Source organism: Eucyclogobius newberryi, unplaced genomic scaffold (genome assembly GCF_026437365.1).
Source record: "Eucyclogobius newberryi isolate DKJ021-1_F unplaced genomic scaffold, fEucNew1.0.hap1 SCAF_21, whole genome shotgun sequence".
NCBI lineage: Eukaryota > Metazoa > Chordata > Actinopteri > Gobiiformes > Gobiidae > Eucyclogobius > Eucyclogobius newberryi.
In genome coordinates, this window is record NW_027315846.1 from 13,589,606 (window position 1) to 13,608,630 (window position 19,025).

Genomic DNA, 19,025 nt, shown 5'->3' on the forward strand with positions numbered 1-19,025 from the left:
TAACTTGGCTTGGTGGTGTTACCTGATTGTCTCTATGGAGATGGTTTAATGTCAGACTATAGAACATTCCAGGCAGAGCAATACAATTTCCATGTGAATTGCCTGACCCTCCACTATTAAAGTTACACAGTGCACCTTTAAAATCAATTGTCATGAAGTAATTAGTTTAAACTCCAACTAAATTATTTGTATCGCATGCCTCATTTATTGTTTTAATAGAGTTCAGTTTATTAAATTAAAATGAACATTGTACATAGAACTTCATTGAGATGTTCTGCTTCATATTTAGCTACTATTTCCCATTTTTTCATTCTAACAAACTGTCCTTTTCATTTCTCAGCTTTCACTAATGCGTCTTGTGTTTGTGGTTTGTGGCTTCTGTGACTGAGCTTGACATGTGTATAGTCATTTTCTTCAAATCGGGACCGTTAACAATATGTCGGAGTCCTACACTACTGCTTGGAGCTGGAGCTAACTCAGTGTTTTATGTGTTGTGAAATATATTTTTTCTTTTTTTTAAATTAATCACACTAAATCAAATGGTTATTAATGACTTCCCCAGAGGGTTCAAAATGTCTGCCCTCCTACTTTTCCAGTGGTTAAATTGAGGAATTTCCTCTTCATGGGTTACAGTGCCTTGTGGTCCTGTTAAAACCAGTAGTGCCTGTATGTTTGTTTGGAATGAGGCTCCAGCCCGATAAGGCCTTTGAGAATTGTCCAACTTTGGCTGCGACAGTTATAGAAATGCTGCTACTTCTACAACCCATGTTTTCAGTATAAGCCCCCATTAGTCTCTTATGGTAATTGTGATAATAACTTGAACTTCCATATTAAAGGTATTTATTCCTTCCCACAGCAAATCCTCTGGCATATGCTAAACTAAATTTTCTTTAACTGAATAGGCCCATTAACTTAAATTTAATAGGTGTTCTGTTCCCAGAGCGGACTCTATTGTAAGGAAGAGGAAACCTACACACAAAGTGGACGGACATGCATGGACACAGACCCGGTTAATTGTAATAATGACCGCAGTAATAACAGTTTGTAAATAAACTGAAATGTATTCCTCCATATGTTATTTATTGTGACAATCTGGTACGATTTAAGCGTCATTATTGGCCAATTAAAGTCATTATTACTAATGGAGGATGTGGCTATTTTAAGCTGCCGCACTTGGCGTAGATCATTTCTTCCTTGGCCTCTGCTGCTCAATTTAGCTGGGTCATTCATTTCCCTTAATCTGTTTTTGTATCAACCAGTCTGCATACTCTGCAACACACTAACATATTTGTGCCATGTAGTGTCTGAAAGGCAAACGACTGAATGTTGGAGTATCAAATTTACGGCCCGGGCGAACTGGTATCAAACTGAGATTTTCAGCCCTCTCATCCTTCCCATCTGATCTGAGACTGAGGATGACATTGTTCACAAAGTGGTTATAGAAGAGAGGGAAGAACAGGAAATGGGGCTTGCACTTGATCTCCTGATGCTTCGTCTTTTCCTGAAAGATGCACGTAGACACAAGACGGGCATCCATTATCAGCACAGCAAATGTCATGGTTATTGTGGTTGTGTGTTTCTCCTGACTTCTCTCAGCACTGCAGGCACATTGTAAACTATTTATCCAGAAGATATTTTAAATCGTTTTTTAGACAATATTGCATTGTTTTAAACTAACCAGGGAAGTCCCACTAAGATCTCTTTTTCTGATTAGTCCTGGCCCCAGAGGGGAGATGTCTATTGCACATGTTTGTTTAGTTAGAATGTTGTTGAATAGCTGTATTTCATATTATCTTTTGCAATGATACACATGTTGAGTGTTTTTCCATCAGACATATTTTTGGTGGCGACAACTCGATGGCTAAAAATAACATCTGGCATGAATATTAAAGAGACATAGACTCCCAAATCTACAGGCTGAAACAAAAACAACTCAAAAGAAGCTTGAATGTTGTGCCTAATCGCAGAGGCCACGGTTTGAATAGAAATGGGAAAGTGTTGGCTATCAGACTCAAAATTATGCAATGAACCCAATGTCTTCATATTCACCAAACGTTTCATTGGTCAATCAAGGTTTCTATTTGTTTGTTTATAAGTGGGCCTTGTGTGGACCATGGGCAGTGATGAAGTGTGGGTGGGCAGAGGACTGTGGGAGAGCGGCCTTTTTAGATGGGTGATTTAGACCAGCGCCAGTGGCTGCAGAGGAGTGAATCACATAAAGGTCCATTAGTCAGTGAAAAAACAGCAGACAGCAGAGCGAAGGGAGGGCATTTGGAGAGGGCATGTCTGGGGCAACTCCATCCAAAGAGTGCTCTGGCTCCTTGGTGTGTGCTCAATGACTTGAATGGCTACTTTATGTCAAATTTTGAATGGACGAATGTAGCGTGATCACACCAAGGCAAATCGATTTGATCGTGATATATTGTGCTACCTTTTCTCTCTCTCCTCCACACTGACAGTTGAAAATTATATTTTTGTACTGGCATGATTGGCACTATTATTTTCAGATCATTTGAATCGCCGCCTCAGTCTCAGAGGCAGTACAAACAGGAGCGTCACTCTGGACCTGCATTCAGGTGCACTACATCATCACATTCCGATAAAAGTTGGCCCTGTTCTACATATTAGACCATTAATTTGATTTAAATTGTTGTCTGTATTCTTTCAATCAAGGTATAACATGCCTGAGTGGAATATCGGACTATTATTGTTCCATATCATATGGACAATACATCGCTTGGGCTCTATTTAGGACTGTTTTGAATCTTGAACTTCCACATTTAAGTTGTTGTTGTCTTTCAAACACTTTATCCTTTCATTTTACCACATTTGACACCACAGTCTGAATACCCATTTTTCCACAACCCCATTACTATTTTCCACTAGTATCCCACCCCACCAGCTTTAGAATAAGGTCTGCTCCTAATTTAAAGGGAGCAGACAGAGGTTGGTGATGTATCTGTTTTGAATGAGCTGAGCTAAAGAAAAAAACATGTGCTGCTGGCTCCGCTTTAATCTTTTATTTAGTGCCTCTTGAAGTTGCTATTTGTGTCTACAGTTCTGCTGCTCTTTCTCTATAAGGTTGAAGCACACGTACATTAAAGGCACTGTACCCAATTTTTTACCAACAAATACATATTTGCAGTGGTCTGCACCACCTATTTATTCACCACAGTTAATTTATAAATGCATTTCACAAATGTCTGAGGGCAAAGCAGGGTTTGGACGTCATGCCATTGGCAACAACATTTACTTCCCTCCGACCCTAGAGCTGCTTTTACATTATAACTGTACTGATTAAAAACAACTACATGGAAAGAAGCTCAAGTAGGGCCTGTTTAAGCAATATTCTTTATTTAAATTACCATAATGATAAATTCCTTTTTTCTCTTTATTCCTTTGGCCAATCAGCACTGTTTACTTTGACAAGCAAAATGGAGATTGTGTAACATTACTTGACGGAATCATATGTAGCCTGCGCTCCTACTGGTTTAAAAGAGGAACTACAATCACAATTGAACTCATATTGCCAGAGCACTAGCACTTAATGATTGGCCGCAGGTGCTGGTCTTAGGTTTAAACCAATTGGATTTAACCTTCACCAGTGTGAAGCTCATTCTACTTTCCTATTGGATAATCATCTTGAGACACAAAACATCAAATTACAAGATTAAACAATATGGACAATCCTGTCTAATGTCTATGTAATGAAGAATAAATCGTAATTAAATTGTTATCAGTAAAAACTATTTGATTTGAACATGTTTATCTCTTATCTGGGGACACAGATTGGTCAAGTTTATTCAGAATCTTACATATGGTTCCTTTTTAATTTATTCATCATGGATACCATTTGGTAAACCACAGTCTCGCTCTTTCAAGTTCCTCTTTCAAGTTCCTGGTTTGAATGTTTAGATGTCAAGCAACTTTATTGATTATGAACAGCCGAGATTAACATGACTGGACTAGAATACAAAAGTGTTACAGTCCCCTCTGGTTCAAAATGTTTGACCACCTGTAAACTATACTTTAAATTCAGTTTTCTCTAGTCATTCGATAATCAAATGATGCAGCTGTTTTGACCATGTTCCAATTTGAGTTTGAAATCTGTCCATTATCATCCACTGACAGATGTTTAGAACTGAATTCAATTTATGTCCAGCAGCACAGATGTTTTGAAAAGCTGATTCCTGCATACTTACATGCAGTACAGCCATGTATTCACCTCGCTCGGTGCCGCTTCCCCTTCCCTTCTCCCTCTCGTTCACTGACCTACTTCCCGGCACTGGAAGAGTCTGAGCCACTGGGCTGAATGAAAAGTGGCGGTAGTATCTCTCCATCTCCTCACTGTCATCAAAGTGTGCAGGCTACTCCTTTCTTTGGGGACACTGCCTGGAGCTCGGTGGGTGTGATGTAGTTTTGTACTGAGTAGTTAACAATGCTCGTCAGACACAAGTTGTCAATGCATTTTTATTTCTCCCATTCTGTCGGGTTTGGGATGCATTTATCACTATACTCTTAAACTGATACTAGCTTCCTTTTCCTGTGAGTGAGAGCCACATGTTTCCCTGAGATGATCCATGCAGGAAGAGGTGTGAGTGAAAGTGGGGAGTTTTCAAAGTCATGCACTTGGGATCTGGGACACTGCATGAAAAAAGATTACATAAAACCAGATAAACATGCATGAAGGGGAAACTGACTTTTTATCTCAACTGTGACTTTTCTGAAGGAAACCACCTGCTTGGCCCCATGGAGATGTCATTGCTCTGCCTGCAATATTCCACAGCATGGCATTAGACCTTTCCATCGTCACGAAGATGAGCAGGTTGCACCATGAGTTGTATACACCATGTATTCTTACTGCAGCCCAGCTCACAGTAATGAATACATGGTTTTCAAGGTATTTTTGAAACATTAAAACAATAACACCTTTATGGTTAATAGCAGGAGAAAAATTGAATAGTGCATATTTTTAAAGTGCTGTAAAAGCTGTTTCTATTCTGAAATCTGATCAAGCTAATTATTTTTGAGCATTCAAGGGTTTCAGCTTCCTGTTGTATGCAATATTTCCTCCAAAATTAATATATTCTTTCAAATGGTTAATTGGTATGGCAAAGGGCCTAATTTCTCATCATTCTGAAACCCATGGATAGCTGTTGCCATGGCGGTTCAATACAAATGATGAACTCTGGTTAGTGACCAGAGTTGACCCATGGACAATTGTTTTCTCCTGGAGAGATCCATGTGCACCAACCAGAAATGTTTCAAGTTCATTGCCTTTTGAGATGCAACCTCTTTTCTTTTATCCCCTGACAAGCTTGTCATACACAGTGGCTGTACGGGGTCAATGGTATTGTTTTGTATTGTAACATTTTTAAAAGTAGTAACCAAAGCGAGTTGAAAGTGGTAGGGAAAAATGAAAGATGTCCATATTGAAGGGGGGGTGGTCAGAGAGAAATGTCACCCTATTGAATGCCATAATGGAAGATGACAGTGACCCTGAGGAAGTGGGGGCTTCGAGGGATTAACTCAAAAGGTGAAAGATAAGAGCCACGCGAGGAACATATGGCAGTGGACACGGCCATTTTACCATTGTGTTTGTGTAGTGATTTTAGCATGCCGCGATGGAGGTCGGCCAAAACACACCAACCAATGTCACCCCTCCATATGTTTCTCCATATACAGTGGATGCTATAGTGTATTTGGGTCCCTTGGCCTACTTTCTGTGGGCAGTGGCTGGACGCAGGCCAGCAGGAGCAGCGTTGAGTGAAGACTGGCTGCACGTGGGCGGCTTTGGGACCGTGAAGACAGAAGGGCGTTCAGAGATGGGACAGGAGGCTGAGGGATGGTGTTTTAGTAGAGTGGATTTAAACCCCTGTTGAGTCCAGCTGTCCAGTGAAACAACAACTAGCTCACCACAGCCATAAAAACGTGTAGACCGACTCATGATTTATCCTACAGAAACAAAGAGTATGAACGTTTACAGTGTTGAGCATTGAATCAAGTGGAACAAAAAAATCTACTGCACTAGATGTATTATGTACTACGTCTAGTAATGTGAACGAGAATACAATAAATGAGTGTTGCTGTATAATCTCATATCCAGGAATCTAAATGAGCTTTTCTGTGGCAGTTTGTTTTATGTTTGCATGTAACCTAGCAGTAGAATTGGTTGAACCAGCATTGCAATTGTAGTAGTGTAATAGGAAAAGTCATTAGGCTTACTGTTGGTGGATAATGTTATGTTTTATCAGGGCTGCAAAAACTAGAGTATAACTTGCTAGTAAGGAAAATATTACCACAATTGTGATGGGATTGTGTAGTGCCACCTCATATTTGACTGTAGTGACCCAGCAGTTATTGGACATGCTCCTAGCTTTTATTTACATTCATTACTTTGTTGTTGTAAATGTCTACAGATGCAATCAGCCAAAGATTGTTGGATTGCCCACCAGTCGATTTGATAATGATCAAATTTAAATATGGTAAAAATACGGTTACCTCACCAGCTAACGTAATTGGTTCAGTGCTTTGTAAATTGAGGAAAGGGGTATTATTTTTAAACCCCAGCTTGTACTCATCTGGGACAGTCACATGCGGCTCATTGCAGCTCATATTTACAGAGCTGTAAATACCCCACTCTACTGATGCAATGAGCAGGAAATTGTAGTTATATAACGTAATTATACATTTGGAGTCGACAATGTCTTAATTCAACTCAATTACATACAAAATATTCATACATTTCTACCCCTGAACTACGAGAAAAGCAAACAAACAAATGCAAAATGGAACTACTGAGCTTTTCTTTTTCTTCTATCAAGCTTGTGTTGAAGGCTCTGCGTGTTCATAAAGAATTTACCACTCGACTATATTTAGACTCCACAGTGAGAACTCCTACACCGAGCTGCATTGTAAGAGTGACGATGGCAGTGAACCATGCAAAGTCTGTTGGGCTTGGTACGGATTTTTAACCCATTTAAAATGCACGGCACACAAGAAATACTCACAATTTGCATTGCGTTATCATAACCAACTCTGTAAAAGAAGGAATAAATACACCCGTCACACAATTTTACAATCACTGCCGGGACAAATGAGTCTCACTGATTGCCCACTTCTTCACGCTGCCCTGCTTTACATGTTAGATTCAAATGTGAAAGATTAGAAACGGAATGGACAAGTTTGTGAGGAGTGATGTTTAGCCCAACCGACCGACATCATGTGTCTCCTATACAAGATAACCTTAACCTCCAATGTTTTTAGAGGTTAAGGTTATCTTGTATAGGAGACACATGAATCTCAACATTGTTTTTTGAATCTAATATACAACCCCAACATGTATTTATTGCACCAATATTGTTTCCGGATTATCATGCCTGGGGTACATTCATTCACAAAAACCATAAACTACAGGGGGCACTTTGGCAACGATCGAGCGTCTGCGGCCGTGTGCTCACTATTGTGCGGAGGTAATATATTGTAAAGGGTACATTCACACAGACCACCCGTATTCTTTTCATAGCGGAGAGGAAATCCTCCAGGCGTGCTATGGCTCATTTAGGCCTCTGCCCTTGCTTTTGTATGTGTCATCCACTGCACAGACAGAAAGTGTGCTCAGAGTGCAGCGCTGGGGCAGCTCAAGCTCCTCTCACCATTGTACCTCACACACAGGGAGCCTTTGTCGAGGCATGAGACCGTCCAGTGTCAAGATGAGGATATGACAGTGGTTCTAGCTGTGAAAATAACAAAATTGCAGCCTGGCACTTTTGATGTCACAGTAAATGAGAAAGATCATGTTGAATTGGAGGGATACGGAACAAACTTCAAGTATTTATTATTATAATTATTCCTTATTTTTCTCTTTGCCAAATGAGTTTATATTGTTTATGTTTCCCATGTTTGCTCCTGCAGCTTCTAGATTCCTATACTGTATTTATTTGCACTGTTCGTTGGCTGCTGGAAGCATACATTCCAGTATTTCCCATGCACCAAATGATTTTTCCAAATAGCCTGTAGTGTACAGTAGATGTTCTGGTATGCAGAGTATGCAGAGTACATTGACTCTCCTATGTGTGATGTTATTCCACACAATACAAGGAAACATAACATTGACTTTTAATGTAACCCTGCTGTTAATTGTTCTCTTTTGCAGATCATGCCTCCTAGATAGCAGCTCGGCCCTCTCCCCCTCCCTACCCCCACCCCCCCCGGCCCCCCCTGCTGCACCACTGCCACCTGTGTTAGCGCCTCCACCATGCCGCCCAGGAAGAGGAACCGGCCGGGCCTGGGCATTCTGTGCTGCTTCGGGAGCAGCGAGCCCCCGGAGATCAACCTGAAGGACAGTGTGCCTCTGCAGCTACTGGAGTTCAGCGCTCCCATGCCCCCGGCCGAAGAGCTGCACGCACGATTCTCTGAACTGGTGGTGAGTGATTGGAAAAGTTGGGAAACTGACAAGTAATATAAATGCACTAATCTAATGAATCTAATGTTTCCTCTATTTATGTATTTATTTTTTATTTTATTAACTGTCCTGCCCACTTCCTGCTGCGATATCTTTGTGAAAACATCCTCTGACCCATCTTAACATATTACTCAAACATCACAAGGCCTTTGTATCTCATATTGGGATCAGATTGGCGTAGTCTGCTTGCCTGTATCTCTGCCAGATTGGCCGTGTTGGCATGTGCCCATGGTGTGCAGAGGGATCAGGGCACAGCTGTCGGACTCCATTGGCGTTCAGAACAGGGCTTTGCTGTTTCTGTCTCCTGATTCACACTTCCTGTTTCTGTCTGCTGCTCTTTGCTCTAAACAACGTCATTCTTCAGTCCATTTCTCTGCTACCAATATGTTTGACAATTCTGCTACAGCCCTGCTTTCTGGCATTGTCCAGTTTAGGAAATGCTAAAGCTAACCACCTGCAGGATATATCACTCTTCACTGCTGTCAATGTCCATTCAGAGGATTTGCCAAATTTCCTCTGAGACTGAAATTATTTACATTTATCACGGCAGATGTTCTCCCTATGTGTTCAGATGTATGTACAGCTAATTGTCCCAAAGTGAACCACATATTTTGAAGCTATTTTTGTTGCATTTTTTTCCCTAAAATGTTGTTATCTCATTGTTTAGACCTGGGTTAGTCCTGTTTTTTGTTGTTTAAAATATCTACTCCCAAAACTAAACCGCTCTGACAGTTTCAAATGTTTGTCGAATGCTATGTTTTAAGCACTTCTGAATCACCCATCTAAACTGTAAACAGATGAACAGCAGAGTCTGATTTCAAAACCTCTTAACTTGCAGATTTTTGACCCAGGGGAGAGAGCGAGGGGATTTGGCATTTTCACATTTGGAGCTGTGCATGACCACATGTTGCAAATAGATTATTATCCACAAGGACAAATACTGGTGTTTACTGGAGTTTATAATAGTGCCGTTGTTTTATCAAATGTAGCACCACTGCTAAAAGGCTATCGACTTACATTTGCGTTGAAAGTTGGATCTCTTATTGAATCTTCATAGTGTTCTTCATCGTGTTTGTAAATAGTATCATAGGGGTCGAAAATTGTGCCTTAACAGACCACAAAACACTTTCACTGGAGCGAAAACCTAACAAAAAAGTAAAATAATGACTAGCTGATATTTTTTATTTACGTAAGATTGGCTTATGATGAAAGCTGTGTAATTTGCATTTCTTGATTGTGATGTGAACAAGTTGGAACAATATAGATTGGCATAAGCTCTAATTTACTCAATCACCGCGAACCGTAATTTCAAAAGATCTGGATGCTGTTATTTCTTAGCACGTTCAACAGATTTCCCCCCCAAAAAAACTTGTAAAACCACAATCAAAATCTTGTAAAGCCTGTCTCTTGGAGCTACAGCACCAAAAATTTTGAAAAATTAAATTAAATCAGACAATAGGTGAAGGGTGAGGGTTTCCGTGGAAACTGCAGACAGTGGTTATTGTTATGAAATGGGGTTTGAAGGAGGAGATGAGACTGAATGGAGCCTGTTGAGTGGGAGCGACAGATCTGGGCCAACCGGAGGAGTAAACCACCTCCATGTGTCTAAATGCCCATAATAGGATATCTATCCACTGTATGATATAGCACAGTGTAGCATTAGCTCCAGCCGCTAATGATGACCAAGTGCTGCTGTCGACTACATATTTCAGGACAGATCTTTTAACATGACTGGATGTTCTGAAATCCTGCTTTAGGTCTGCTTTAGGTCTGCTTTAGTCCTGCTTTAGGTCAGCTTTAGGTCTGCTTTAGTCCTGCTTTAGTCCTGCTTTAGTCCTGCTTTAGGTCTGCTTTAGTCCTGCTTTAGGTCAGCTTTAGGTCTGCTTTAGTCCTGCTTTAGTCCTGCTTTAGGTCTGCTTTAGTCCTGCTTTAGGTCTGCTTTTAGGTCTGCTTTAGGTCTGCTTTAGGCCTGCTTTAGGCCTGCTTTAGGTCTGCTTTAGGTCTGCTTTAGGTCTGCTTTAGGTCTGCTTTAGGTCTGCTTTAGGTCTGCTTTAGGTCTGCTTTAGTTCTGCTTTAGTCCTGCTTTAGTCCTGCTTTAGTCACATTATCACGGTGGCAGAGCGGTTAGAGCTCTCGTCCGCTACTAAGAACATCATGGGTTTGGTTCCCGGGCCCGTCCAACATTACATTTGAACGATAACTTAAAGTTATATAAGTGACAAACAGCTAGATTTTAAAAGATACTCTCTTTGCTGTATAGATTGAAATTAAATGACTTATTTTTGCTTCGAGCAGAAAACTAGACAACGTAGATCAAATGGACCTGGAACCAATTTCTGTTAATTCACAGACCACTTCAAACAATCCATAAAATTCAGCTTCACATTTAAAATTAGCCACACAATTTCCTACAGACTCACTCTGTTCTGTTTGATGAATTGGTATCAAAGAACTTGTTGCCTCTTGTAAAGCCTGAGGTTTGGCTTTCTATTTAGAACAATAGCAACTCTAATATTGTTTACTTTTGAATTTCTTAAAAAAAAAAAAAAAGTCTAATGAATGCATTATTCCTCACAGTTGAATCCCTGGTATTCCATTGTTGCTAAATGGTAAACCAAAATAACATATTGGTTCAAAGAAAGCCTGCGGCAGCAGCAACTCTGCATCTTCTTACTCAGCTAGTGTTAGGTGTGTAGGTCTGTGGTTTCTGTGGTTTCTCACATTGTTGACTTAATAGTTATGAATGGGAGTTGAACAAAAACAGTATTATTGTTACAACGCAGAGACGCAGGACTAAGTGGCTTGCTGTTCAACTGAAATCCCAGCAGCAAGGAGCAGTTAGATGGGCGTGGTCTTTTCATAGGAGTGGCTGCAGCAGGTTGATGTCCCCGATTGGTCAAGGGTCAGGGCACTGTACCAAGAGCCAGAGCCATAGAGCCAGAAGAAAGGTTTAAACAATCCACCACTCGGAGGCGAGGGATCCCACAGCAGATTTACATGAGAAAAACACACACACTTATGCATGTCACAATTCCAGAGTTTGAGGTGTGATGTATTGGTTTGAAACCACTGACACAAGAACTCCAAATTTCACAGTAACCGCTTTTCTAAATCTACTATATCTTTGAAAAACATGATCTGCAACTAAAACCAAGCTGAATCCGGTTTATAAGTTGTCATAGAAGTTAGTTCTTGGACTCTAAAGCTCAGAACTTATTGTATTTACTTAAAAATCACAACACATCCCCACTAGTACAAAGAAAATGTAGCCTATACATGATGAATAGCCCCAAAAGTATTAAGCTATTATTTATTGAGTAACAGGTGTTGTGACAGGCCAAAATACTACACAAGAGGAGAACGAGACGAGAATTTGAGTCCAGGTGTTGTAGCAATTATGAATTCAAAGGAGCGCTTTTAAATGTTTGCAAACCTGAAGACATGACATGGTAATCAAGCAATCGAATTTACCATCAACCCTATCTTTTCCCCCATTTACCCACTAATGTGATTGGAGATAAGGAAGTAATGTGTGGTCAGGCCAAATTGCCACAGCAGACGACAGCTGGCGTGGACTCTAGAAGACTTTAGATTAGATTGCTGTTCTGTTCCTCCATCCTCCCCATCTTCATTTGTGATCTGCTTTTGTCCGTCTGACTCTTGGCCTGCGCTAATGTATTGTTTTGCCTCTGTCTCGCAATTCGTCCCAGTTTTAATCCAAGCTCTCTGGGCAGTGGTCCAGCTGTTCAATGTCAGTCCCCGTCTAGTCACAATAACTTCCAATCACAGTTTGTGGCCTTGCATAAATGTAGCACCAGAAGATGTGACGATAAAATTACCGTAGTCTCTCTAAAAGAGTTTCCAAAAAGATAACTTTTCAAACATAACCCCTGTCTGCCCTCAGGATTTAGCTCTTATATCCCAAATCGCAGCGTAACAAAATCTCACTAAATTCCATAATTATTGGCCATAATCCCTGCCTCCTTTTCTATGTCCTTAGCCAACTTATACTATACGAAAATTAGGAGATGTTAACAAAATTGTTGTGCAAAATCTTTATAATTATATTCTTGTCACATGATCTAAAAGCTGCAGTTTCCTTTCAGTTTCTTCATGGCTTCCGATGACTTCCTGTCATCTCACTCTTCTTCCCTTTTAACTTCCTTTCTGGCCTTTGCGATAGGATACAGACATGTTTTTTTTTGTCAGGCCGAGGACAGAAATACTTTTAAATGGACTCCATGCATCCAGGGGACAGAGGATGTCATTGCTGGACCACACAGACACGTTTCCTTTATAGGCACACTTTTCACACCTCCTCAAGCGGCTGTCAGTCACTAGTCTAAAGGTTAAAACCATATGCTTTGTCAGGGTTCTGCTATCAAGAATAAGTATAAAAATGAAGAACCCCAACCCCCCCATACATGAATAACAATAGATATTAATTTGCTTATGCATACTTATGTGTGACTCGACAAAAAACCCATAGAGATTTAAAGAGCACAGAAGTAGTGATGCTAATCTTTGTGCACTGAGCCTAATCCTATAAGATAAAGCACAAAGTGCACTACAAAAATACAGTTCATGTGAGTCACTGCTTCTTAAATCTTATCTCATAGTTTTTGGTTTAGCCAAAGACGACCTGGTATTGGTGGAGGTGACTTGGCTTCTGTTCCCATATTTGTCTCAACTTCCTCAGAAATATCCCTTGATGAGATGCACAGTGGAAGTCTTTGGTGTTTAGTCTCCATGTTCTCTCATGTTATTCACATTCTGTTCAGTACATGCAGTATTTCCATAGGCTTGGATTGGGAAGCCTGACAAAGCGCTCATGGGTCAGACCTGTCAGAAACGGCAGGTGTAACAATATTGGCTTTGGTTTATAGGAGTTCTTCATTGGAGTGTGCAGGCGAAGGAGGACGGGGCCACATTAGGGATCTTCTACACAGTTAAGCCAAAGGGAATTTGGTTTTGTTTTGGAAGATTAGCGGACACACTGTTTGTATCTTGGATGTTGGCTCGGTCATGTAGAAAGGGCATGTGATCCAGATGTTCTACCTGACACAGTTGAGACTGAGTGTTAAGGAAAGGTGGGCTGTAAACAATCTTAAAACCTGCATTTTTTTTTTTGGATCATTGAAAACTTAAATCTGACCACGTCCTGGAATATTATTTTCACTGATTGTCTCCGTTTCACTTGTCATTAGTGCTATTCTCCGCACAGCCCCTACATAAATACAGTCTTATGTAATGTTAGAGCCATTTCTGAGTGGAATTTCCTCTATTAAAACGTCCTCCTGGTGTTCCGCTGCTCTTAAATGCACTCTACAAAGGCCTGAAACCTCATTTCATTGCATTGATGTGAATCTTTCTCTCAAGGATGCCCCTTCCTTACAGAGTGTGTATTGAGAAGCCTGCTGAGGATAGAGAGAGACCGTAGGCTCAGATCCATCTGGTTCACATTCAAACATCTCATTTTCACACAGTATCATGTCGTATCAGTAACAGCATCTTTGACAAGGGGCAATGAACCAAAGATGTGCCATCGGGCAGATGAAGATTTAGTGCTTATGTTCTGGTCTGCAGATCTGATTCAGGATGCAGTTGGATAAGACGCACTTGGCAGTCAGTGGCACTGTTGAAAATTTAAAAGTGGAGTGGTTTACAGAAGCTCACGGAGCTCATGATAATTAAATGCATACATGTGAAGAATGCTTTGAACCAGGATTGGAAAGCCCTTTTCTGTTTTTATCTGTGTTCATCCTCCTTGAAGTTCACACTTTTTTCCCCCAAAGCCACAATAAATGGGCTCTGGCTGTTGTGCTGAAAGGGGTGAAGGATGATGTCATTCTTCATAGACTCGGACACTTGGAATGTGCCCCATCCACATGAATGAAAAGTCCATGTGACTCCTATGGGCAGCTTTAGGGACCCCCTCCTCTGGCACCAGTAGCCATCTTCACTGAGGGGGCCTCGGGAGGCCCTCACTTCTGCCTGACGTCATTTCAGCACCACCATTATGATGAGATTAGTGTGAGCTGCTCACAAAGCCCATCTGTAGCAGCGTTCCATCTCCTTTTATACACACTCTGCTTTTTACCATCCACACGTTTTATATCGCTCCATTATCAGTCAGACTTCCTTTTATTATTTTTCTCTCTTTTCTCTGGCCTAAATCCAGATTTATCCTTCGTTGTACTTTTCTACTTTGGTCTTATTTCCTGGGCTCATATGCGTTTCAAAAGCTGCAGAGGCTCCTAGTACCAAGCAGCAGAAAAGGGAAGAGCAAAGGGGTGAATATCAAAACACTCTGAACCAGTTTGTTGGATTTACTCACTTCTGGTTAGGCTTAGAGAAGGTAGAAATAATCACAGCTCTGAATTTATCCATTACATTTTTACCTGATTTATAATGTTCTTTTTCCTGATAATTAGGTTATGGAAAATGGTATCTAATAACGAGTCATATTTGAAGTCACCCGAAGCCAAACCCTGAACAAGTGAATATTGATGACTATAAAATGACTATAAAAAGATAATTTATTAAAAGAATATAAATTGTATGTTACTGGTAAAAAATGTTATGCATATTTGTGGGGTCAATTTTACTGCATTTCAAGGTTTTACTTGATGCCAAATCTTATAGTTAAATTAATCTCTTTCAGGATGAACTGGATCTCACAGACAAGAACCGGGAGGCCATGTTTGCACTGCCTGATGAGAAGAAATGGCAAATTTACTGCAGCAAAAAGAAGGTAAGCGTCTCGTTCTAAAGTGTCCCAGTATCACTTTCTGGCTGACCCTGTGTTGACTACATCATTTTGAACCACAGCAAGTGGAGTTTCCAGCAACTAATTTGTGTGTTGACAAAAACCATTCGACTCTCATTTTGCCACTTCAGAATTTCCCTTTTACCTCCTCAATTTTGGAACAAGCCATTTCCTTTTTTCGCTGTGCAATAATTGTACCGCGACAAGGCTCTCAAGCACTCCACTTCACCCCAATATTGTGCCAAAGCATCTCCTGTTGCTCCACCACAATAACCTAGCATCTCGCTTTGTGGTCACATCTTCAACAGCGACTGACCTTGTGCACACAGAACCAAGGTAATTCGGCCCACACTGTCATTCAAGAGCTAATTGGATAAATGGCTGTAAACCCTCCCCTGCGGTTACACATTGGAAACAGTATTTCTGATTTCAAAACGGACTCAAATTTACCCTGACAACCATTTTAAATAGAGAAACTACACTGTGCTTTATGGGTCCACCTGGTTCATAAAATTGTTTAGAAGGATATGAAGGCAAGATGTCAACTGTAGTGGTTTTAAGATGTAATGAAAAAACAGTAAAAATAATAACCAAGAGTGGTATATTGTTTCCGTGAATGCATTAAGATGTGTGATTCTTGTATAACTTGCATAGCAAAACCAGGCATTTCACTTTTGAGTAATGCATTTGTTTGCACATGGGAGCCCACATAAAAGATTAATATGGCTCCACAATCAGTTATTCAATATCTGAAATAACCGCAGATGTTTTTAGGACCCTTAGAGCTGTGCCAGTGGTGGTAATAAAAAAACTGGCGACACATTGGGCTGATTGAGGCCTAACACTGAGCTACAGAGGGTTCAAGTGCAGGATACATTTTGTTGGTCGTCTTCCTCCATCTCTCGCAGTCAAAAAGGATTTCCCCTGTAACGCTATGGTTAAAATAATTCAACTATGTTCATGCCAGGAAAGTGAGTGCAAGCTAAATGAGCTAACCACGGCAAACATTGAAGGAAAAACTAAACAAATAGACTCATTCATACATTGCAACAATGTAATGGAGAGAAATAGCCATCGTGTGATGCTTAAAAACCGTTCAACGTGGGCAGGAAGTCCTGAGTCTGACTCTCACACGCCTCTGCACTGTACAGTCTACTCTACAGACATAACACACAGAGGTGGCCTGTGTGCCTGACACATTGATGTGAATGGAGAGCAGATAGAGCAGGACTGGGCTCAGCCGGTGCTGTCGGCGACACACAAACGTCCCCTTGTTCAGACAAACCATGGCTCTAGTTGTTGTGGTTAGAATCACAACAAGGCCGTAAAAAGGGCAGGCTAACTTTGTTCACCTGCAGAATAAACTGGATTTCACTCTACTTTTTATGTAAGCCTCTCAGCTGTCAACCACAAACCACAAATGTAGTATTGTCTTTTTCATAAGTTGAACTAATGCCGTTTTGTGCCCACTAAAATGCTGTTTTGTTGTTTTTTTGCTGTTTTTTTCCTTCACATTTAATGTAAGTCAGCAGTTATGAAAAGCTGAACTAGTATGTGTAATTATGATCATAACTCTGGCTCTATAGGTTCATTCACTGTACCATGGCTCTATAGGTTCTCATTCACTGTACCATGGCTCTATAGGTTCTCATTCACTGTACCATGGCTCTATAGGTTCTCATTCACTGTACCATGGCTCTATAGGTTCTCATTCACTGTACCATGGCTCTATAGGTTCTCATTCACTGTACCATGGCTCTATAGGTTCTCATTCACTGTACCATGGCTCTATAGGTTCTCATTCACTGTACCATGGCTCTATAGGTTCTCATTCACTGTACCATGGCTCTATAGGTTCTCATTCACTGTACCATGGCTCTATAGGTTCTCTGTCTGTGTGTCAACAACTTTATTTAGTTTATTAAGTGAATGAGGAGCTGTAGAGGATTTCTTAGCCTGATTATGTAAGACAAATCCTGATGTGGACCTGCTGGATTCCTGCTGTGCATGTATTTGTGCAGTGTACACGATACAGTGCTTGTTTCTGTGGGCATGGCTTGTGTCCATTTGTCCGAATGCAGAGAACATCATGTTACGACTAATAGCCCCTGATAATCATCCTCTGCTGACGAAACCTTTTATATCGTTGTTCCATCAATAAATATTTCCTGCAGAGAGATTGTCTCGCTGGAATGCCAGACGGTACTTCTAGGAACATATTATGTGACTTGTGGAGCAGAGATTATTAAATGAAAAGTAATAAATATCAATCTGTACAGAGAATATGTCTATTACATACAATGCTAGGATGTCTCGACCTTTCTTAAGGTCATCTGGGGAGTGAGCACATTATCTGCCAGGATTTTGGTCATGTGCAAGTTTGTGGTTGATGGGTAAGAACATGTTTACTGTTTTATATGGCAGTATAAAATGTATTCCATTATCTTAACTTTCAATATGTTGTCTAAATAGTGATTGGGAAGCTACTATGTATCTGGAACAGTTCAGGACCGAGTATGCATGCTGTTAATTGACTCCGGAGCACTGCGGGTCTGCGGAAATACACTGCAAGGAGTCATTTTTTTCCCTAGACACCACAAGGGTCTGGAGCGGTTGTTGCTAATTAGACGTGTTCTTTTCTGTGATATCAAGTGGGCTCTGGCAAATACGCATTGCAATACACCGTGGGTTGGTGTGACAGGCAAGTAACCCGCTCAAGGTATGTGCGGATCCAGCCTATGGAGTAAAAATTAAGCATTGCAAAAACATTGCATTCTATTATTTTTGTCATCCCTTTCAAAAGTAACATTTTTATTAGCTTGTCTTATCTTAAAGTTCATCATGCTTTGTCAATCATCTGATCAGCCCTCATAAGTCTGCAGATAAAGGGTCCCCCCGGGCCTCTCTGAGCACATGGGAACAGATTGTGAGACAAGGCAGCGTCTCCACAGAGATCTCAGAAGAACATGTTAGCATGTCAGTGAGCGCTCTGCACAGACTGTGGCCTGTTTAAGATATGCCTTGGCTACTGCAGTGAAAGACCAGGCCAAGAGCAGAGTGAAAACACGCTGGACTATTTTACTCTCGGCTCTGTAGAAAGCATAATGTATACTGACGAGATATCACCACTCGCTTGAACTGCATTTCTTTGTTTTTACATCAATTCTTATGTAATGTCACCTACAACTAGTTTGCCAAGAAGATGTGCACCCTTCTGTTTTTTTTTGTAGGTTCACACAGTTAATGGATGATAATAATGGATAATCAAAAAATGTCTGTTTTACCTTTTTTCCATGTTGCAGTCAAAATATCAAATTTTAATGTTACAATTATTGTGAGAAGAAACATTACAATCTTCCAATTTTCTTGATAATGTATTGTTAATGTGACATAAACACCCAGACCCTTTTTTTGAGAAGATATTGCATTTTTGCTTCTGAAATTCTACTGATTATTATTTTTTCTATTAGTCCTTATGAGTATATTGTGATCTGAATAATCACAATTATTGATTAACCAAATAACCTTATTTTCTAGACTTCAAATGAACAATTAGCTTCAATTAAGTGTGACCTTATGGATCAATGTAAACATTTGTTGTGATTCTGACTATCTGCTAACTTTCCTGGTTTACTCAACCCCAAAGTTATTGAGATGCAGTAACTCAAGATTGGCATTTGTGTCTAATCATATAGCATTATGTTGAGTTGAAACATTTAAGTACAGTAACTATGGTCAGGAGCTTTTAGGTAATGACTGAAAGGACGAGATCATGTATACAAGCTGTCGAAA

The 19,025-nt window shown here is 40.4% G+C and overlaps 1 protein-coding gene across 1 annotated transcript in view; it reads left to right on the plus strand.

Moving 5' to 3' along the window:
• daam2 (dishevelled associated activator of morphogenesis 2) overlaps window positions 1-19,025 on the plus strand; it is a 54,226-nt gene that overhangs the window by 3,529 nt on the left and 31,672 nt on the right. The window contains exons 2-3 of the mRNA XM_072458243.1: window positions 8,156-8,425; window positions 15,129-15,218. Coding sequence (XP_072314344.1) covers window positions 8,258-8,425; window positions 15,129-15,218 — 258 coding nt within the window. The 5' untranslated portion in view covers window positions 8,156-8,257. The remainder of the gene's footprint in view (window positions 1-8,155; window positions 8,426-15,128; window positions 15,219-19,025) is intronic.